Genomic DNA, 16,276 nt, shown 5'->3' on the forward strand with positions numbered 1-16,276 from the left:
TAGATTAATTTAATCTTAGTTTTTTATTTTTAAGTAATGTTAGTTTTTTTATTTTGTATTGTTTGTAACTCAGTATTTTTTAATTGTGGTAATAGGGTTAATTTAGGGGGTGTTAGGTTAGGGGGTGTTAGGTTAGGGGACTTAGTAATTTAATTAGTTATTTGCATTGTATGGGTTTGGCAGTCTAGGGGTTAATAGTATTATTAGGCTTATTGCATTGTGTGGGTTTGGCAGATTAGGGGTTAATAGGTTAATTAAGTTTATTGCGTTGGTGGGGGGTGGCGGTTTAGGGGTTAATAGTTTTAATAGGTACTTTGCGATATGGGTGAAAGGCGGATTAGGGGTTAATAGTTTATTAATGTATATTGCGTTGTGGGGGATGGCGGTTTGGTGGTTAATAAATTAATTAGATGTTTTGCGATGTGAGGGTTGGCGGATTAGGGGTTAATATAGTTTATTAGTTATTGCAGTGGGGGAGATGACGGGTGACAGGTAGATAGATATTGCGCATGCGTTAGGTGTTAGTTACTATTTTCAGGGGGTTATGATGCTCACATACTCAGCGCAAGTCTTGCTGCATCTGCCTATGTGTGGTGAGGTGAAAATGGAGTAAAATGTTTCCATTTTTGCTGCGTAAGTCCTTGCACTGAATATGTGATACCAATTTGTGACGCAGTTCTATGTTAGCTTAAGGGAGTAAAAATTGCAGGCAATGGGTGAAATATACCCTCCACATTTATATGTGGCGCTTTATATGTCATACCAAAACCACGTAAAAACCGGCGTTGTCGGCTTTTTCGGGCGACACCGCACATGTAATCGCATATACATTTTGATAAACTACATTAAGTAATTTTGCTTAAGACTGAAATGTTTAAAGGGACATTCAACACTCGACATAACATAAATCTACATTAAAAAATTAAAACTCAAGATCCGCCTGCAACCTTCCCCCTTTCTATTACTTACTTCCTTCACTGCTGAATCGTTTAGTCTATCTTCTATATTTGGGTGTTAATATGGCTCCCTAACTCCCCCCACCGTGACGTATGGAGCTTCTTTTTCAAACGAGCAGCCATTGATGTTCTATTCCTCGGACTGAAATTGAAAGCGCGTTCACGGACCTTTGCGCATGCGTGTTAACCTAGGAACCATAAAGTTAGAAAATGAAGACATGAACAGATCTTGTAGTGATTACGATTGCGCTCTGTTTGTAAGAAATGCGCATGCGCGATGACGTTGTAAGAGCGTCATCAGAAAATAACATGAACGTGTATGAAGGGATGAGTGCTGGGGAAGAAGCGTGAAGGGGAGGAGTTAGGCGGCCACATTTACAGAATACTGCAAGGTATAACGATCAGGATTACTTGGACATGGGATATGTAAACAAGGCTGGGATGCGGTGCAGGCGGATTTTGGATTCGGTTTAAAATACATGAGATAAGGTTATAGCGGGTGTTGAATGTCCCTTTAATGATCTTGAAAAACACTATTAAGAAATGTCCATATCTGTGGGCAAAATTCACTAAGCAACATCACCAATTCCTATGTTACTTAATGTAGATAATTCAGTAATGCATGATAGTTAGTGAAATAGCTGAATAGAATAGTATTGGAATTTGTGATGCTGGGTAGGCCTCTTAATTAATTTAGCAGATTGGCTTTGAGTGTTACTATTTGGGTCCCACAGTCCCCAAGTTGTGAAGTCCCATTATGAGACAGTGTGACACAATATTTGAGATCAGTCCACCAGATCATATTATGAAGTAAAGTCACAGTATAAAATGAAAAAAATCTAATCATGCAAATCTATTTCTGTGCAATCACTCATACTCAGAAATCTGCAGCAAGTTTACATTTTTCATATCTAGCACTGCATTTGGTTCTGTCCTGTTAACAAAATAAATCATATGTGTCCAAAGTATAATATATCAATATCGTCACTGAAATGCCACCTCAATAACAATTTGCAATGTATTAGAATAAATATTTTAAAATATTACATGCAAGTATTAAAGGGACATGAAATCACATCTTTTTCTTTCATTATTCAAAGCAATCACTTTTAAACAACTTTACAACTTACTTAAATGATCAAATTTGCTTCATTATCTTGGTGTCCTTTGTTGCTACGAGTACCAAGCTGAACACATGGGGTAGATTAAATAAATGTCGAGCGGACATGATTCGCAATAGTGAATTATGTCCACTCGATATCGCTAAATGCTGACATCATACGCTGTCTGCATTTACAGTGGGGCAAAAAAGTATTTAGTCAGCCACCAATTGTGCAAGTTCTCCCACTTAAGAAGATGAGAGAGGCCTGTAATTTTCATCATATGTATACCTCAACTATGAGAGACAAAATGTGGAAACAAATCCAGACAATCACATTGTCTGATTTGGAAAGAATTTGTTTGCATATTATGGTGGAAAATAAGTATTTGGTCACCTACAAACAAGCAAGATTTCTGGTTCTCACAAACCTGTATCTTCTTCTTTAAGAGGCTCCTCTGTCCTCCACTCATTACCTGTATTAATGGCACCTGTTTGAACTTGTTATCAGTATAAAAGACACCTGTCCACAACCTCAAAAAGTCACACTCCAAACTCCACTATGGTGAAGACCAAAGAGCTGTCGAAGGACACCAAAAACAAAATTGTAGACCTGCACCAGGCTGGGAAGACTGAATCTGCAATAGGCAAGGCAAGCAGCTTGGTGTGAAGAAATCAACTGTGGGAGCAATAATTTGAGAATGGAAGACATACAAGACCACTGATAATCTCCCTCGATCTGGGGCTCCACGCAAGATCTCACCCCGTGGGGTCAAAATAATCACAAGAACGGTGAGCAAACATACCAGAACCACACGGGGGGACCTAGTGAATGACCTGCAGAGAGCTGGGACCAACGTAACAAAGGCTACCATCAGTAACACACTATGCCGCCAGGGACTCAGATCCTGCAGTGCCAGACGTGTCCCCCTGCTTAAACCATTACATGTCCGGGCCCATCTGAAGTATGCTACAGAGCATTTGGATGATCCAGAAGTGGATTGGGAGAATGTCATATGGTCAGATGAAACCAAAGTAGAACTGTTTGGTAGAAACACAACTCGTTGTGTTTGGAGGAGAGAGAATGCTGAGTTGCAACCAAAGAACACCATACCTACTGTGAAGCATGGGGGTGGCAACATCATGCTTTGGGGCTGTTTCTCTGCAAATGGAACAGGACGACTGATCCATGTACATGAAAGAATGCATGATTTTGAGTGCAAACCTCCTTCCATCAGCAAGGGCATTGAAGATGAAACGTGGCTGGGTCTTTCAGCATGACAATGATCCCAAACACACCGCCCGGGCAACGAAGGAGTGGCTTCGCAAGAAGCATTTCAAGGTCCTGGAGTGGCCTAGCCAGTCTCCAGATCTCAACCCCATAGAAATCCTTTGGAGGGAGTTGAAAATCCGTGTTGCCCAGCGACAGCCCCAAAACATCACTGCTCTAGAGGAAATCTGCATGCAGGAATGGGCCAACATACCAACAACAGTGTGTGACAACCTTGTGAAGACTTACAGAAAACGTTTGACCTCTGTCATTGCCAACAAAGGATATATAACAAAGTATTGAGATGAACTTTTGATATTGACCAAATACTTATTTTCTACCATAATTTGCAAATAAATTCTTTCCAAATCAGACAATGTGATTGTCTGGATTTGTTTCCACATTTTGTCTCTCATAGTTGAGGTATACCTATGATGAAAATTACAGGCCTCTCTCATCTTCTTAAGTCCGAGAACTTGCACAATTGGTGGCTGACTAAATACTTTTTTGCTCCACTGTATCATTGCACAAGCATTTCTAGTGAAATTCTTGTGCAATGCCACCCCCTGCTTGGCCGCTAGCAGGAGCTGTCAATCAGCCCAATCATAATGGATCTGGATGATTTCAATCTGCCACCTAAAAAGTGGTGGACAGGTTAAGGAACAGCAGTCTTATGACTAGGGATGGGCGAATGTGTTGATATTCAAATTCAAATGTTAGAACAAATGTTATTGTAGAAATTTGATTTACATAATCGAATGTTAATAAGAACAAATATTCAAAAAATACTATTATCGAATGTTATTTACAGTTTTTGAATGTGACATTACAATTCGAATATTACAGTTATAAAACACAGTTGTAGACTAGAAAAACTATTTTGAATGTTACATTCGAATTCAAATGTCACATATTGCAGAGAGGAAATTGAATTTGATATAAAATATATAGCTAAACATTCTCTTATTCAAACAAATATTTTCGAATGTTAAAATTGTTGAAAATTTGAAAATGAAAATTAGAAAACAGAATGTTAGAATGTTATATAAACATTTGAAATTCGATTAGAACGAACAAATGTATTGAGATTTGTTTAAATTTCGAATTTTTAGAAACATTCGCCCGTCCCTACTTATGACCACTGCTTCTTAACTTCCGTTTTAGGTGAGTCTGAAACAATGGGACACCGAAGCAGCATTGGTTGCTTCACAAATGGAGCCCATAGGCTGAGTCAATGACAAGATTCATATAAATGAAGCCACCAATCAGCAGCTAGCTCCCAGTAGTGCATTGCTGATCCTGATATGTGTTGTACTCACAGCGCTTAAATGACCTATAGCTCCTATCTAAATTGAGTTGCCCAATCGAAAATATTCAAATCCCTGAGTGAGGACATAGCAAAACATAGACTTCCGGTTTTACACATCCCAACTTCCGGTTTGATGTAAAATTCCGGAACCGGAAGTAGAGAAACCAAAACTTCGGGTTTCAAGCAATTTGACTTCCGGTTTGGAACAGAGGACAAATAAACATCCGGTTTAGCGGAATTTCCGGTATGTCCTAAATAGACTCACTGGGATGATAAAAGTCACTAGAGACGTTTGGGTAAGATCACAAAAGGATATCTTGCTGACAACTTTGGCCATAACAGATTAAACACTCATAGATACGAAAGATATTTGCTAATAAACATGGACACAGATCCGCCAGCATGTAGACACTTCCGGTGTAACCACTTCCGGTGTCATTGCGGTAATTTTTGGCGCAATTCGAAGTGAAATCTAATTGGCCATACATAGGTATAAAAGACCCTGCTCACCTATCCCATACCATATACTAGTCTTGAGAAAGGCCCAAGCTGTGGGCCAAAACGCGTTGACAATTATATGGTGAGCTATATTTCTTGATTTATTTATGCTTTTAACAGTATTATACTATGTTATGTTTCTTTATTCCTAGGTTTTGAGGACTTCCCAGCTTTTCTATTGCCCCTTTTTATTGTCATTTTTATTGTTTTTATTGCCTTGGAACTGAGGCATTTGAACTGTCTTCAGATTGGATTATTAGGACCCATTGGAGGACAAGAGACATTTTATATGGACTCTTTTCAGTATATATAGATTTCAGGATTATAACAACGTTATCACTATTTTGTATAACCATTTTATATTACTTTTTGAATGTATCCCCAACATTTGTTTATCATCCAAGTTCCACTATTTGTTCACTGCCCCTAACTTAGTTATTATTGTTGATTAAGTGTGTATCGATTCACATTTTTTACTACACATTTTTATGGTATGTGATTTTCTTTTTCTAATTTTGAGATCACATCACATTTATGATTTTTGATACCACATTTTTTCTGATACCACATTTTTTACTAGATGTGTACACACTAGTCTATTTTTGATCACATTTTTTCGATCGTTTTTGATTTTTATTTATATTTTTATCTTTATTCTCTTCACTGCATATCGTTTCACATATGGTTTTTGTTTACATATGATTTAGTGTTAAGTCCCATATTTATCCGTATAAGATTCTGTCCACATAGGATATTTTGTTGAGCCGTATTTTTTTTTTTTTTTGTTTGTTTAAATTGTATTCTCCAAATTTGTGGACACCATTCCACCAATCTGTTTTAACTGTTTAATTTATGTAAATTGTTTTACCAGCCTCCATATCACCATAGGGAGTAGAGGGTAGTACATTTTAACGAAGTCCACCTTTCTTACACACAACCTTGGGGACACTCTGCCTTTGGAGGGTCCAATCCCCTTGATTTTTAACCCTATACATTCTACATTTTATAATTTCGAATTATTTTAAACTGTCTTAAATACACTTTTATGTACCATGGATCCATGTCTATAAGATATATATTGTGTCTGTAATAAATTGTATTATACTATATATCTCACATTCTTTCCCTAGTTGTCTTACTATCACATAAGCATCTACATCCTACATTAAGAAATAAATCCCTACCATAAGGGTTTTTATCGCTCTAGTGTGAATATACTATTCACACACACACACACCAGACCTTGACTTAACTGGCGCTCCTCTCTAAAACCTCTCTTAATAGCATTGCTGATCCTGAACCTACCTAGCTATGCTTTTCAACAATGGATACCAAGAAACCAAATAAATAGATAATATAACTAAATTGGAAAGTTATTTAAAAGTGCATGCTCTTTCTGAATCATGTTGTATTAAAAATGTTGGGGGTTTTGTCACCTTTAATACAGTTCTTGTGAACAAAAACAGTTTTAAAATGTAACTTCCTTTAATTAGTAAAATTTTTTTTATATGACCTTGAATTATGTAATTATCAAAATATTTAGCAAAGGGTTGACTAATATGTTAAAAAAGAAGAATCTTCCACTAAAATGCACAATTTGTGTATTACAATAGATTTCTTTCTGCAATAGCAATCTGTAAAATTAAAGCTATGATAATAAAAGCACAAAAGGAAATATATATATGTTTCTAATGTTGGCAGCCCAGGTGTCCTCTGCTATTGAGTTCTGTGCATAACTGTCTGCATAGACTTGCTATTTATATTAGTTTAATTTTTCGCTTTAATAGACCTTTGGGATGTTGCATGAATTTTAGAAATATAATTGTCAATTCTAAACATACCTCTTGGTTATGCTGGGACCCAATGTGCAGGGGTAGTGGAGAGGAGTTTTTGCAGGTAGTGAGACAGAGCAGGTCAGGATCGAATTAGAAGTCTGTCCAATCAAGTAAGGGTGAGGCAAATGAGCAGTCCAGGTAGCCAAGCCAGAAGTCAATGCCAATAATTAGTTACATCAGTAAACACAGCAGGAAAGGACAAATCAATATAGCAGTCCAGAGTCAGATATCAAAGCCAGGAGTCAAGGACCCAAAGACAAACAGGGTAACAAGGATAACAGCAAACACAGAATGTTGGAAACACAGACACAAAGTGCAGCAATGTCCAAGCACTGATTAAAGTGAGCTTCAGGTTGGTTTTTAAATTATGAAAATTTATACAAAGTATAGATCCTTTGATAATAACTACACCTGTATCTTTATTAACTTGCAGTACCTAACTTTCGCCACATAGGTTATTGAAAGCTCACGCTTCCTTTTCCTTCAGCATATTGAGGGTGAGAGAAAAGAACCTTCAGAGTGAGATACTGGTACACTGGGCAGATGGCACAAAGATGGACAAGATGCAGATCTCACACAGGGCACGGCAGACTGAACCAATCAGCACAGGTTCCAACAGGTAAAATGATTCTCTCTCTGCAAGTGCTTAGGGTTACAAAAATAATGATGTGCCTCAAGCATACAGTTTAGAAGATGCTCAGCTTTTGTAGCAACCCAATAAATACCAGAGTGCCAAGAGACACTAGTGGGGTTTTATACTGGCCGTTTTAGCCCATTGGCTATAGGAAAGTAGCAATCAGTTGGATGCATACATTTAAATGTAATAAATTGGCATTACTGTAACAGCCTGTGAAAAGATATAAGCATGAAGAACGGCAGTCATAACACTACTGTACAATGCACAACAAGTATGCATTTTTTATTATTGATTTAGAAAATATCTTCCTAATTGCTATTTGTTTACACGATTAGAAATGCATTTTGTTTTGCCTTTCTGAAAACATTGTTTGCTTAAAAAAATGGCTCATTTATTTATTTTTTTACCCCGCCCCCTCAAGCCCTAAAACCGGACCTGCTGTTGAGTGTAGTAGTATTGTGACTTTAAAAATGTCTCCATGATTTTCATGTTCACATTTTTTTCTAAGAGCAATTTTGCATGAATATTTTACAATTATTTAAGAGCATTATAAGTCATTTCCCATTTAGTTCTATGAGTTATTTGATTTATTGTCCTCTATTTTTATTTTCAAGAGGCAATTACATTTATGTTTACCAGTTAAATGGTTGTGTCACCTATTTTTTGCACAAAATGCACTTTTATTTCGTAAATCAGTTCATAGGTTTAATAATCACAAAAACAGATTGCTTTCTGCACAAGAGTTTATTGGATACAACCAATTACCAGAAATTTAAATAATAACAGAATAGATCAAAGTCTTGACATTTACGTCCAGAAGTCATCATTATTATCCGTGATACACAAGCACATACAGCTTTAGATGAGAACAACCAGGTCTCATTGATCACAAATTCATCGCAACAGTTGTATTTTGTAAGTTACATTATCAGTTCTTAGTTCAGCTGCTCAAAACATCATCTATAATATAAATCCGATAAACATCTGATATTTAATTTATATTTAATATATTTTATGTATTTGTATCAGTGAACCGCTGTGGTCAGGAATAGACATATTCCTCATCATCTTTAAAAACAAATGTCTTCAGAAAATGAGCTAACAGTGGCTAATCAAAGTCACTACTATTGTGTTCAATGTTGTGCTCATATGCTATTATGCTTAATATGTAGTTTTATAAACAAAAAGTTCAGTACATACTCAGAACTGCTTTTTTTGTTTTGTTTTTAACTTCACAAAAAGTTGAAGCAGGTAGAAAAATCCTGGTCTCTAAAGGCAGGTTTCAGTTACACCCTAACTCAAGGGACAGCACTGATAACTCTTAATATACATTACCCTAGTACCATGAATCTGATAAATGATTTGCAAGCAAGCAAACATGCATTGCATTGCCCTACAACTGTTGGATAATTCACATACTAAAACAAAACATTAAGGAGAAAATAAAGTTATATTGAAGGAATGAAAAAAGAAAGATATCCCAAATCACAAATTATGGTCGGCTTGTAAAGGTCTCCATTCTTTTGTTTCAGACTTGTTCCTACAGCTATTATAGAACCCAGCAGTGGCAACGTCTTTAACATTCAGAGTGTTCTGCGGTGTGGTGAGATCCTAGTAGGTAAAAAAAAAAAGACTCTTTATCTTCTTACTCTTTGGACTTCTTCGCAATGAAAGTTCTCTCAAAGGATACCATACATCTCTTATGCTAGTATTAGAGATTTATCAATAAATTATTAACAAAAAAATGTTTAGCAAAACTCTCAAACCTTGCGCACTGTACATCATTTAACTTACCATGATTTTGGCCAGAGAAGAGGTGTCCACTTACTCTGCAGGGGAAATAAAATATTTAGTATTTACTTTGTTCGAAAGGCTATGATCCCATATAGAAATTCATTGTTGTAAAACCTTACTTCTAAGATACTAAAGTTCACTATCTTTTTTCAAAATTAGCATTTCCAATGGTATACTTTACTATTTGGTGAAAAATGTCAGAGATGGAAAGATTTCTCATTGTGCACCAATCAACTTGCTATACATTTAGCAGCAACACCATTCTATGCTGTCTATAAAAAAAATTATGACACACTGACCATCTTACATTTTATATTCTGCACCCTTGGTAACACAGAACCTGTACTAGCTACAGGTCAGCACATAAAAGGGCTGTTGTTTTTATAATGAGCATGCAACCTCAAAGATCTAAAATACCCCACTATTTATGAGTTCTCTGTAATCTATTAAACAATGTTTTTCATACTGTATGTCATGTCCATCCAGCAGACGCTTATATGTAGCAATTTCCATTTCCAGGTGATTCTTCTGGTCCATGAGTATCCTATACTCTTGGTTCTGGCGCTCCAGATCTGATCTTATCTGTGCCAGTTGTCCTTCCAAATTATTAATCATTCCTTGTAACTGGGCAAGTTGTGAACCATAAGTGGACTGTGTCTCTGCCAATGTGCACTCAAGAGCTGAGGTCTGTAAGACAAAAATATTATATATTGTAGAAATAGAGTGAAAAGGGGCAAATACTTTTGGGGTCTTATTACTATATAGAGGGTCAACAAATGTGACACTTTAACACTTAGGGACATATCTAACACTATAAGGAAATGCAATTTTGACATTTATCAATAGAAAGTACTAATTCCTTTTGATCCAGAGTAATAGACTATTATTAATAGTATTATTAGATAAAGTGTAAATACACTATACACTGTTGTTATATATACCATGCTTAGTTGACTCTGTAGCTCAATCTCAAGTGTCTGTGCACAGCGCTTCAACTCAATTAGCTCCGATGTGACAGATTCCAGTTGTTCTGACCCAAATGTTACTTGACGGTTGAGCTCCTCACTCTGTGGGAAGAATAACAGAGAATAAAGTCTTAATTAAGTTTCATATTCAAGATCATCTGATCTAACACTGGGTCACTATTGTGAGGCCCATATGGTATATCTATAAATGGACATAATATATACAAATTGCTTAGCAATACTAATAGTACAGAAATGAATTGCTGAATTGTATAACAGTTGTTCTGTGTGCAAAAATTTAACAACTTTGTTATTCTAAGTCACCCAAATAATCTGTTTCTACAAAAACAAAAATATTTTATGCATATGCTTTTTTGACTTGTATTGGTTGTAACCACAAACATATCTTTCCATATCAATATTCACAACTCTAGGTTGCACAATATTGCTCAGCTCCACTGCCAGACAATCACAGATTACTCTAGTCCACATTACCTGTCTCCTTAATGCCCAATACTTAAGCCTCCTAGTCAGAGGTTATGACATTAAAATGTTTGGAGTTATGTTTGCCATCCTCACCATAAATGGATATCAGTGCTTTGGATGCATTTTAGAATTGTGATTTGTATGCTGAAAGTAATATGTAATAGAAATACATTGTTCTCACCCACGCATTTTGGGGGAAAAGGCAGAATTAAAGGAGACTGCTTACCCTTGCACGGAAGATGTTTTCAACCTCTCTCATGTTCCTGTCCATCAAGTTTTCATATTGCTCTCTGATCTCATTTAAGGTTCTATTAAGGTCTACGGATGGTGCTGCATTCAGTTCCACATTGACTCTGGCACCTAACTGAGCTCGCAGGCAGTTAACTTCCTTTAGTAATAGGAGACAGTGATAATTATAATGATGTTCAGCGCTGTAAATGTCAGTAGGAATTTAATGCTTAAATTCCTGAATTAAATTCAAAAGATTCTTTGGTTTCACCAGGAATCTAATACAATATTTGTGCATTTGTATTTGTTTCATACACTTCTATAAGATTCAGTAGCTTTCAAGCTAGAAGCTGCTATAATGCTTGATCACAAATATGCTCTTCAGTTTCTTGCTCCAGCACATGACGTTTGTGCAGCACACAGTTTTTATAACTGTTTTTGTCTCAACATTAACTTATTAATTCACAAGTGTTCTACTCTGTTAAGAGTCATATTTAATTTGCTAGCAGAATTATGTTAGGATTGCCATGCTTATAATGATGTACTCTGTAAATACCCAATTTTACATACTTACCATCATTTATTAAGTTTCGTAGAAACCTTCTATTTTTGACAAAGGATGGTACCCCTAAGGCATTTTTCAGACATTATTAAAATAACAAGAGTATAGCAATATGCAGGAATACCTTTTTTTTATTGGACTAACATTACATAGTAAAAGACAAGCTTTCAAGAGATTCCTCACTTCCTCAGGTCTAAAGCAATACTTGTATTGCTTTAGACCTGAGGAAACTCTCGAAAGCTTGTATTTTACTATTTAATTTTAGTCCAATAAAAAATGAATTGCTGCACACTAAAAAAAACTCTTGTTATTTTGAAATTCAACTACTGGACTAACACGGCTACTACAATCTATCAGACATTATTGTTGTATATTGTATTTCTGCACTCTTGTTTGTAGAGGAGGTTTTCATTTACTCTTTTATTCAATATCATATTGAATCCCATTCTCTAGTAGATGCATTACCTCCTCATGATTCCTCTTCATCTGCTGCAATTCTTCCTGGAGATTTTGAACCTCCATTTCCAGGTCACAATTGTCCCTGTTCATCGCTTCTAGGATTCTGCGCAGGCTATTAATATCAGCCTGAACACTGTTACTCAGACTGAGCTCCATCTCAAACCTTTGTGAGAAAGGAAGTTACGTAAACATACTTCATGCTATACAATGAATTATAAAAAAACATTTTTTTATAAATATATATCAAATTATTTTATATCTCTCTTCAAAGTTGCTACTGAGATTACTTGCAATATGTTCAATGTTGAAAATTAACTCAACAGTTAACCTATTAGAGTACAAAATGTTGGTGCAAAGGTATAGCCAAAGTTTTATTTTTAAACCAAATACCCTTATTAATTTATCATATGTTCATTTTAATTTCTTTATACATTTTGTAAAAATAGCAACATTGAGCAAGTACTTTTCTTTCCTAAGTTGTTAGCCATTTTTAGCAAAATTATACAGAGAAAACCTAAACATTCAATCAAAATAATTTTGTAACAAAATAGGTAAAATGATTACTGTTCTATAAAGAAAATAATTGGATTCTCAAAATATTAACAAAAACCAGACATTTATAAAGGACATTGCTTTTTCCTGTTTTCTTGTTTCTTTGTTCCCTACCATCCCTATATCAACACCTCAGAGCAGAATTAGGGGCGGATTTATTAAATGTCGGACAGACATAATCCGCTGTAGCGGACATTTCTGCCCACATCGCTAAATGCATACGCTGTCGTTATTTAACATTGCACAAGCATTTCTGGTGAAATGCTTGAGCAATGCCGCCTCCTGCACATTTGTGGCCAATCAGCCACTAGCAAGGGGTGTCCGCCACCTCGACCGCTTGTGCAGAAAAAGCTGCATTTGCAGCTCTGTAAATCAGCCCCTAATGTTATTCCTTTCATTACCTTTTTTTTTGTGCTCTAGGTATTTGCAAAACTTACTTGCTCCTGAAGTCATCAGCAGCTAATCTGGCATTATCAATCTGTAAAATAATCCTGGCATTTTCTGTAGTTGCTGAAGCAATCTGTGGAGAAAATATATTTTTAAAATTGCTGTGTATAGTAAATACAAAAAAAACCTAGTAGAATTAACAAATATACTACTGAATAGTGCTTCAGTCTGCTACAATGTAGGTTGGTTGCAAAAGGATTCCCCTCCCCCCCCCCCACACACACGCACACAAACAATATGGGTTTCTACTTTGGGGTGGAAGTTAAAGTAGAAATAAACTCAAAATGTAATTCCCAATAAAGTTTTAAATATTTCCTATTTTAAAAAAAAATGGGTTTGTTTTTTTACTCTGTTACAGTACTTTACACAGTACAGAAAATAAACAAAGATAGGGAGTGTGCAATATTTATATATACTATGATATTTATGAATTGCATAAGACATGCAGCTCTAGTTTCTAGTGGGTTTTTTTTTTACCTGGCCCTGAAGTTCCTGGATGATTCTGAAATACTGACTGGAGTCAGGTAATGAGCTGGGTGCATTGTTTTCATACCACTCACAGATCTTCCTCTCCAGTTGGGCATTCTCCTCTTCCAGTGAGCGCACCCTATCCAAATACGTTGAAAGTCGGTCATTCAAAATCTGCATGGTCTCCTTTTCATTAGTGCTAAGCAGGCCATGACTTTTCCAGTCACTGTGGCCTCCAAAACTGCTTCCATGACTATAGCCACCATGTGCGCTTCCAATTTTACAGCCATGATTAGAGTAAGAATGTTTGGAGACAGAGACTGATTTACATGCTGAACCTCCATGTACACTAGGAGCTCGGTAGTGGCCTCCATGACGGGGGGAATATGAACCACTATGATGAGACATATGGGATCCACCATGATGAGACACATGGGAACCACCATGATAAGACATATGGGATCCACCATGATGAGGCATGTGGGATCCACCATGATGAGACATATGGGATCCACCATGATGAGACATATGGGATTTACCATGGTGGGACATATGGGAACCACCATGGTGGGACATATGGGAACCACCATGGTGGGACATATGGGAACCACCATGGTGGGACATATGGGAACCACCATGGTGGGACATATGGGAACCACCATGGTGGGACATATGGGATCCACCATGGTGCGACTTGTGGGATCCACCATGATTTAACTTATAGGAGCCTCCATGATAGGACATATGGGATCCTCCATGATGGGATGAGCTTTTGCTTGAGATTTTGGGACAATGTCCACCAACATGGCCACTTTCCTTGAGGGATCCAGATGAGGAAATTCTGTGCATGGTGTTTTGTTTCATGTTGAGCAGAGAAGTATATCAAGAGACTAACAACAGCAGCTTAGCTTGATGAACAAGTGATCTGTGGATGTATTTGCTTTTTGGCTCTCCTTTTATAGGGAATGTAATGGGTGTTACATGCTTTTGAGTAAGATATGTGGTCATTCTTAAGGCATCAAATTCCTTTTGGATTAATTATTGGTCTTACACAAGTTGAGCATTCCTATAAAAACATGTGTCTGGAATTTCAAGTTAATAAAAATTAGTCACACATATAGAAAGACTACTTACATTTTATTGTTAATTTATGATAGTTTATACTAGCATCATAGACACATTAATGTTTATATAGAAGAAACATACATATAAAAACGTTTAAAAATGTATAATTTAGTTCTATTACTTTTAGATTGTAAGCTCTTCAATGAACTATGCTACTCTTAAAAGCAGCCAAGTATGGGCCAGATAACAACTGGAGCTCTAACAGTTATGTGCAAGTGAAAAAGGGGCTTATCGCGGGTGTTTGCACACATCAGGTTTACAGATTGTAAGTTGAAAGTAAAGACGATCACTTAAGCGCAATCTTGATTTACGCTACAATGATTACCCTGTCCTCAGAGCTCTGGTTAACTGTTACAGTTACTCTCATAATAATACCATCTAATAAAAAACATTGAAAAAATATTGCACAAAAAGTTAAGAACTCAAAGATATGAGGTCTCAGGTGTTAGAAAAAAAAGGCACACAAAGGGCTTTAACACAGAGATACATACATACAGATGTCTAAATATGTACAGTATATATATATGTGTGTGTAAAAACATATTTATGTAATATTTATATTGTTTTACTTTGTATTTACTGGGAATATTTCACATTGAACATTGCAGATTATATTCTATATATTCTTAGGGCTGTGCATTTTGCAGGGTCACAGGATGTGTACGCAGTCTAGTCTGAAAGTTCAGTCCCCTTCCATGTTTTATATATTGATACAAGAAAAAATAAGGTAGAGAGGAAATACTACATGATTTATAAAAAAGCTAGTAAAATTGATCCACCTAGCAGTGATTAGACTGCAAAATAAAATTAACAGAGTAATATTATAGGTGGTGGTGCAGACCCTCTAAAAAGCATGCAATTACAAACTGATAGAAAAAGAAAACTAGATTATATGAATATGTATAATCTATAAAGTTAGGGATCGCAGCACTCTTTAGAAGGCTCAGATTTATAAAAGTGATCAACACACAACACAGGAAAAGAGAGACCTTGAGTCACCTGTCACAAGAAAGAAACATACGGCTAGATTTAGAGTTTTGTCTGTAAAGACCCGCGTAGCTAACGCTGCTTTTTTCCCCAGCGCACCTTTCCAACAACGCTGGTATTTAGAGTTGTCTGAGGGGCTGCGTTAGGCTCAAAAAAGTGTGCGTTGAGCCTAATTTAGCTCCACTTCAACTCTCAATACCAGCGTTGCCTATGGTAGCGGTAAGCTGGGAAAACGTGCTCGTGCACGATATCCCCATAGGATACAATGGGGCTGAGCTGGCTGAAAAAAACCCTAACACCTGCAAAAAAGCAGCGTTCAGCTCCTAACACAGCCCCATTGTTTCCTATGGGGAAACACTTTCTAAGTCTGCACCTAGCACCCTAACATGAACCCCGAGTCTAAACACTCCTAACCTTACACTTATTAACCCCTAATCTGCCGCCCCTGCTATCGCTGACCCCTACATATTATTATTAACCCCTAATCTTCCACTCCGGACACCGCCGCAACCTACATTATCCCTATGAACCCTTAATCTGCTGCCCCTAACACCGCTGACCCCTATATTATATTTATTAACCCCTAATCTGCCCCCCCA

General features: G+C 36.6%; 1 protein-coding gene across 1 annotated transcript; it reads right to left on the reverse strand.

Annotated features, from left to right (window-relative positions):
- Nucleotides 1-1,823: 1,823 nt before the first annotated feature.
- LOC128663404 (keratin, type I cytoskeletal 17-like) lies at nucleotides 1,824-13,931 on the reverse strand. The gene is made up of 7 exons (XM_053717724.1): nucleotides 13,575-13,931; nucleotides 13,088-13,170; nucleotides 12,105-12,261; nucleotides 11,076-11,237; nucleotides 10,340-10,465; nucleotides 9,865-10,085; nucleotides 1,824-1,890 (listed from the first exon to the last, which is right to left on the reverse strand). Exons 1-7 carry the CDS (start codon nucleotides 13,743-13,745, stop codon nucleotides 1,824-1,826), a joined length of 987 nt encoding a protein of 328 aa, XP_053573699.1. The 5' UTR covers nucleotides 13,746-13,931.
- Nucleotides 13,932-16,276: the final 2,345 nt, after the last annotated feature.

The sequence above is a fragment of the Bombina bombina genome, chromosome 1 (genome assembly GCF_027579735.1).
Source record: "Bombina bombina isolate aBomBom1 chromosome 1, aBomBom1.pri, whole genome shotgun sequence".
NCBI classification, from domain to species: domain Eukaryota; kingdom Metazoa; phylum Chordata; class Amphibia; order Anura; family Bombinatoridae; genus Bombina; species Bombina bombina.

Bases quoted from the DNA above. Each gene is read 5' to 3' on its own strand.
- LOC128663404 (XM_053717724.1), bottom strand. From the start codon at position 13,745: ATGCAGATTTTGAATGACCGACTTTCAACGTATTTGGATAGGGTGCGC. The intron at 12,262-13,087 runs GTAAGTTTTGCA...TTTCTCACAAAG, and splicing joins GCTGATGACTTCAGGAGCAA to GTTTGAGATGGAGCTCAGTC. The intron at 10,466-11,075 runs GTAAGCAGTCTC...TTCTTCCCACAG, and splicing joins AAAACATCTTCCGTGCAAGG to AGTGAGGAGCTCAACCGTCA.